Below are 6,459 nucleotides of genomic sequence, written 5' to 3' on the forward strand. Positions count from 1 at the left end.
GGTGTCCCATCCAGAGGACTATCAGACACCCTCAAGCAAAGTCCCGCAGGGCCGAGGATCAGACCCACACCCGGGATCAGACTGCTCCATCCCATATTGGGCAATCTCCACCAGTATTGGACCATCCGATCCCACGATTAGACCCCAGTGCTCCCATGTGGATCAGACCATCTCTCCGGGATCAGACCACCCCAACCTGGAATCGGACACATCCTTCCCACACCAATATTTGACACACCCGTGGATTAGACCATCCGAGACAATGATCAGACAACACCAGACTCCCTGATCGGACATTATCCACGGTACTGGACCACACCATCCCGGGATTAGATCTCCTATTCATTGAAATTATATCACTGATCGGATATCTGTGCAAGGGTGACCACTAGATGAACATATAACTTTATCAGTTACTGAGTAAAACCAGTCACTTACCAGGGACACCAATGATGGCGAGGAATAAGTAATATATTTTCTCGACAATTTGAATTGGAAGATGCATTTTCTCTGTGAAGTGATGTGTCCCTTCGTACTGCAGCCAATCTCCCTGTAGTAAACTCTGAGGTGATGCATTCCCAGAGCCTCTAATTTATACCATGTGGGCTTTCCATGGGGATACTAAGGTTGCAACAGCTTCCAAGTTGTTTTTTTTTCATTTGAACAAACGGATTACAACAGTGTGTAAATTCCCAGCTGTTACGTAATTTATTTAGTATTGTGACTGACGTGGGCAATCCTTATCAGATTAAATAATGATCAAAATTTAGAAGCTGCATTTTCCCAGCAATGTGATTGGTCTTTCAAACACCATTAGTCCCATCATTAGATTACATTTTTTTTGCGATGCCCTTCACCCAACTGTGACACTTCATTAATTAAACTGTAAATGTGAGAGTACCTCTCAGGGCTGCTCTGTTAAAAACCATCTGAATCACTAATAGCCAGCAATGTGGTTGACTGTTAACTCTCCGTGAAAAACATAGTTAGGGATTAGCAACAAATGCTGGCTTGGCCAGCGAGGCCCACATCCCATGAAAGGATAAAAAAATGTAATTCAAACCCACCAACTGATACAGCCCCTCCAACCGATGCATCAACTCTGAATGACACATCCCCGAAACGAACACAACAACTTAACATTGTAGATCCGTTGAAATTAATACATCATCTCACAATGGAAGGACCTCTCAAATTAATGCAGCTCCTCACATTAATAATGCAACTCGAGCTAAGTCAGTGCCACAAATGGACACGCCACCCCAAAATAATACAGCTCCTCTAACTACAACAGTACGCCAGACTAATACAGCATACATAGGGTGCAAATATAGTTACATACCTGTGAGTTGTTACAAGAATCATCTTGATATATCTGTCAGGATAGAGAAGCTCAATTAAGCTGGAATATGAGCGAAAAGTGAATGCTAATGTCCCATAGGGAGCCCAAGCTCGTATTTCCTTTCTTTTTTTTAAGATATCTTAGTCTTGATGTCCAGGGAGATTTCAGCATCTTCTTCAGCTCTTCCCTGAATTTCCTCTGGATCGCTGCATAAATGCACGTGTTTGTACAGGAACTTAAAAGCTTCAACATAGCTCCAGTTTCGGTGGCAATGAATGCAGGGTTTGTGCGGTCACGGTGAAAATAATTCATGTTTGCCAGTCCAGTAATTGTAAAACTAATGATACCTGTCAGCCACAACAATATAAAAGTGGCTGATATAGTGTAGAGTGAACTGTGGCACATCACGCGTTACATCTTACTAAACAGAAAATTACCCATTTATGCCTACTCTCTGTTTCCTGTTAGCTAGCCAATCTTCTATCCATGCCAATATGTTACACCCTACAATATGAACTTTTTACGATAACCTTTTATGTGGCACCTAATAAACAGCCTTCTGGAAAGCTAAGTACAGTACATTCGCCCATTTCCCTTTATCCACAGTACATATTACTTCTTCAAATAACTCCAATAAATTGGTTACAGATGATTTCCCTTTCACAAAAGCATGTTGTCTCTGCATGATTACCTTGATATTTTCTAAGTGCCCTGCTATAACGTCTTTAATAATAGCTCCTAACATTTTCCCTATGCAGATGTTAGACTAACTGGGCTGTAGTTTTCTGCTTTCTGTCTCCAACCCTTTTTGGCAATTTTCCAATTGAATGGAACCTTACCCGAATCTTGGGAATTTTGGAAAATTAAAAGCAACGGATCAATTATCTCAGCAGCCACTTTAAGACCCCAGGATGAAGTGCATCAGGACCTGAGGACTTGTCAGCCCGCAGTGCCAACAATTTGCTCAGTAACACGACCTAGGTAGTTGCAATTTTCGTGAGTTCCTCCCTCCCTTCCATCTCCTGACTTAAAACTATTTCTAGGATGTTACTTATATTCTCCATGGTGAGGACCGAGGCAAAATACCTGTTCCATTCATCTGCCATCTCCTTATTTTCCATTATTAAGACTGCACACTCGCTATCATAGGGCCAACGGTCACTTCATTAATACTTTCCTTTTTTAGAAAATATCTATAAAAACCCTTACTATCTTCTTTTTATATTTATATCCTGATTTCTTTCGTATTCTATTTTCCCTCCTTATTAATCATTTCGTTTGATGCGAATATTTTGATGTATTTACAGATTACCCAAGTCTCCACCTGTTCACCTACACTCTTCCCTTCATCTACAATACATGGAATAAGCAGAATCGAAAGCTTCTTCCAGACAAACCTCACAATCATTGAAATTCCTTCTCCTGCAATTATAAAGTACACCGTTAGAATGCGGGATTTTTTATTTAATTAATAAAACGCCATCATCAGAGCTGCAGCTGATAATCTACAGATAAATGGAAAGACTCTTGACTTCAACTGATAGAGTGTACACCAATAAAACATCACATCAATGCTTTTGACTTTACAATGCAGTCCAGTGACAGTGAAGGCTCCACAGTGACGCAGAGAAGGAGATGTGAAAGAGGCAGTAGCAAACTCAGTTCAGTAGCCAGATCTCTGAAGCAGCATCATACACACACAGAATGAAATAATATGTTATATTAGTGATAACCAATAAATACATTGAAATCCCATTTAAACTGAACCATGTCATTGGGGAGGGAGGAGATTGTTCTGACTCTTTGTAGCAGAGTCCATGAGCTGTCTCATTGTCAGTCACTGAAAGCACATTCATAAAAAATATCGCAGGACAGGTTAGAGACACAAAATGAAACTGTTAAAAGCTCCTGATAATCTGATTCCTTCTCTGAGCCGATATACCTGATTCAAATGCATTAATTACACAGAATAATCCAGTAACAATACCAGATTTGCATAAACAAAGGTGATTACTGAAATAATGCAGCTTCTACAGGACTGAAAGAGCCGAAAGTTAGGAGATGCCATTAATCAACTGCTGGAACAGGCTGTATCAAAGACGCAGTGAGAAATAATACCAAGTACAGCTGCACAGTTAACATCGATTTACACCATTAATGGCTGATATACAGGCTTACCAGGAACTCCAATTGCAGCAAGTACAGGATAATAAATGGATAGGATCTGAAGGATTACTGGATATTCCATTTCTGTGAGAAGCAGAGACTTCTGTTAGCCTGAAACCCACAGCTCCAGCAGGCACTCTGAACTGATCTATTCCAATGAGTGTTGATTTATACAGGGGATAAGTGTCTACTGACACGGTTATACCCCTGATCATTGCTATTCGTTACACTCACCTGAACAAACACATTACATCAGCAAACAGAAAACCTTGAGAACTCCACATAGAAGGACTGAAAATCCGCCAACTGTCCACTATAATTCAGCTAGACGTTGTTAAGTGCCAAATAAATCAAGCTATATTGTGACAAAAGGAGTGAAGTGACGCTCCAAAAGTATCGTTACTGGGGCTACTGTTGCTCACAATTTGCAAAGGCTATTTGGACTCAGGGATTGGAAGTACAATTTCAAAATGTATGGTTGCCACCAAATTGGGGTGCAATGGAGATGGGTGGGGCTAGTTATTAGGGAGGAGGAAAGCAACAAGCTATAGGAATACATTAATACATTTTTGTAAATTGCATACAACGAACAATTAAATGTCAATATAGATAATTGACAGTTAATATATTTTACTAGAAGAGTAAGAATGTCACCTAATCCTTGGAAAATAAAAATGTAAATGGGTTGATGATCTGAGACATTTAAACCTGCCATTAAAAGTTAGTGGCATAGTTTGTTAAGGCCGTAAATGATCGAAGATAACACTGGGGTTTGGCTCTATGGGGCTCGAATTCAAAAGTAGTGATGTTATATTAAACTTGTTCAGAATCTTCGGCAGATCACACTTCGATTACTGTGATCTGTCTGGTCTCTATATCACAACAAACAATAAAGTGGAACTGGACTAGGTACAAAAAGGATTCACTGGAATGATACCAGACTTAGAGGCTGTTTTCTTCAGAGAGGCTTAATCTAACATTAGCTGTTTACTTCAGAATGAGACGCCTTTAATTGATTGTAACATTTGTATTTGTGCCTTGGGCGGCACAGTGGCGCAGTGGTTAGCACCGCAGCCTCACAGTTCGAGAGTTTCTGGTGCGATTCTGGGTATTGCCTGTGCTGAGTTTGCACGTTTTCCCTGCGTGGGTTTTCATCGGGTGCTTCGGTTTCCTCCTATAGCCAAAGACTTGCAGATTGATAGGTAAATTGGCCATTGTAAATTGCCCCTAGTGTAGGTAGGTGGTAGGGAATATGGGATTGCTGTAGGGTTAGTATAAATGGGTGGTTGTTGGTCGGCACAGACTCGAAGGGCCTGTTCCAGTGCAGTATCTCTAAATAAATAAATCTTACTTGCCTTTGCATATAAAGAGTCAGTCCCCTCAGATTTTTTTATTATCATAATCACTTCTTTGTCTTTCAGTACATTAGGTTCACTATTATATATTATATTATCATATATGTATGGCCGGCAGTTCTCGGTGCTTGCAGGTGGAAACATCTTCCCTACATCTACCCCATCAATATCTCTCATCGTGTTCCAAAAAGAAGTCGATCGGGTCACGCCCTCAGTCTCAGGCTTACATTCAATCTCGCTCATTGCAGATTCATGTTTCATAAATGCTCACATATCTTGTGCATCAACTTGTCCGACCAAACTTCATAGATTGGTGAAAATGCACCCGCGGTTGGTCTGTTCTTGCAGCTGTTTAAAATTTTACAATTTAAATTACACTGTCTCTTCATGCTCTTTCTCCCTTTATCTGCATTAAATTGCAGCTGCCACACGTAGGGCCATTTCACTGTTTGTGCCCTCCTGAATTCTGCTCCTTCTTCCTCACTCTTTACCGGTCTGTGAAATTGTCAACTTAAAGTGGGAAGCCAACGACAGCACACAACAAATGATTCAAATTGACACTAAATGATACATTCTTTTCTGCTATATTTACAGTTGGAGGGAACACAAATTAGGCCCTCGGCTAAAAAATGAGAGTTAATAGGCCGATTCCCATGATCTACTGACCAGAAACAGCGCATCCATAGCTGCCGGCAATGGTGACACCCCCCACACCCCCACCACCACTACTACCCACCACCCCACCATCATCACCCACCACCACCACCCCTACTACCACCCCCCATCACCAGCACCCCCCACCACCGCCCACCCCACCACCCATCATCCCCCACCACCACCCACCGCACCCACCACCACCCACCACCACCACCCCCCACCCCACCATGTATCACCACCCCACCACCACCACCCACCCACCACCCACCACCCCACCACCACCACCCACCACCCCCCACCCCCCCACCACCACCAGCCACCACCACCCACAACTCCATCACCTCCCTTACTAATGTACTGATCCCATCCCTTATCATCCTACCAACGTAGAATGAACAAACACAGAGTGAAGTGACAACAGCTGGTCAGATGCAGAATTCATTGCCTGAATACACACCATGGACATGCAGAATCAGAAGACAGAGATATTGAATATGTTAACTAAACACACACATACACTCACTCACACAATGGGCACAGCCAAAGTATACACACATTGACTGGACTCGAAGAGAGTTTACACACTAAGGTATATATACATTTACTGGACACACAAGGAATGCAAGCAAGTAAGCTTCACATGCTGACTGGATTCACATAAGAGAGGAGACAGAAAGACTGGAGACATACAGGCAAGACTCGAACAGATTGGTCCCAAATATTCTGGACACACGCAGCCTGGATACACAAAGACTGGAGACACATAGATTGGGCAGACATGCACTGGACACAAACAGCCTGGACATACGTAGACGGGGCACAGATAAATTGGTAACAATAGCATTGGCTGGACTCACAGAGCCTGGAAATACACAAGTAGGATTCACACAGACTGGATGCACACAGACAGGAAGTCAGACTGGACGGACATAGACTGAA

General features: G+C 42.2%; 1 protein-coding gene across 1 annotated transcript in view; it reads right to left on the reverse strand.

The window, feature by feature from the left end:
- The window catches only part of LOC137345160 (sex peptide receptor-like), a 50,449-nt gene extending 45,409 nt beyond the window's left edge, over positions 1-5,040 (reverse strand). Inside the window, exon 1 of the mRNA XM_068008627.1 lies at positions 4,860-5,040. Within this exon, the coding sequence (XP_067864728.1) occupies positions 4,860-5,040 (181 nt within the window). The remainder of the gene's footprint in view (positions 1-4,859) is intronic.
- Positions 5,041-6,459: the final 1,419 nt, after the last annotated feature.

This window comes from Heterodontus francisci, chromosome 28, assembly GCF_036365525.1.
Source record: "Heterodontus francisci isolate sHetFra1 chromosome 28, sHetFra1.hap1, whole genome shotgun sequence".
Taxonomy (NCBI): domain Eukaryota; kingdom Metazoa; phylum Chordata; class Chondrichthyes; order Heterodontiformes; family Heterodontidae; genus Heterodontus; species Heterodontus francisci.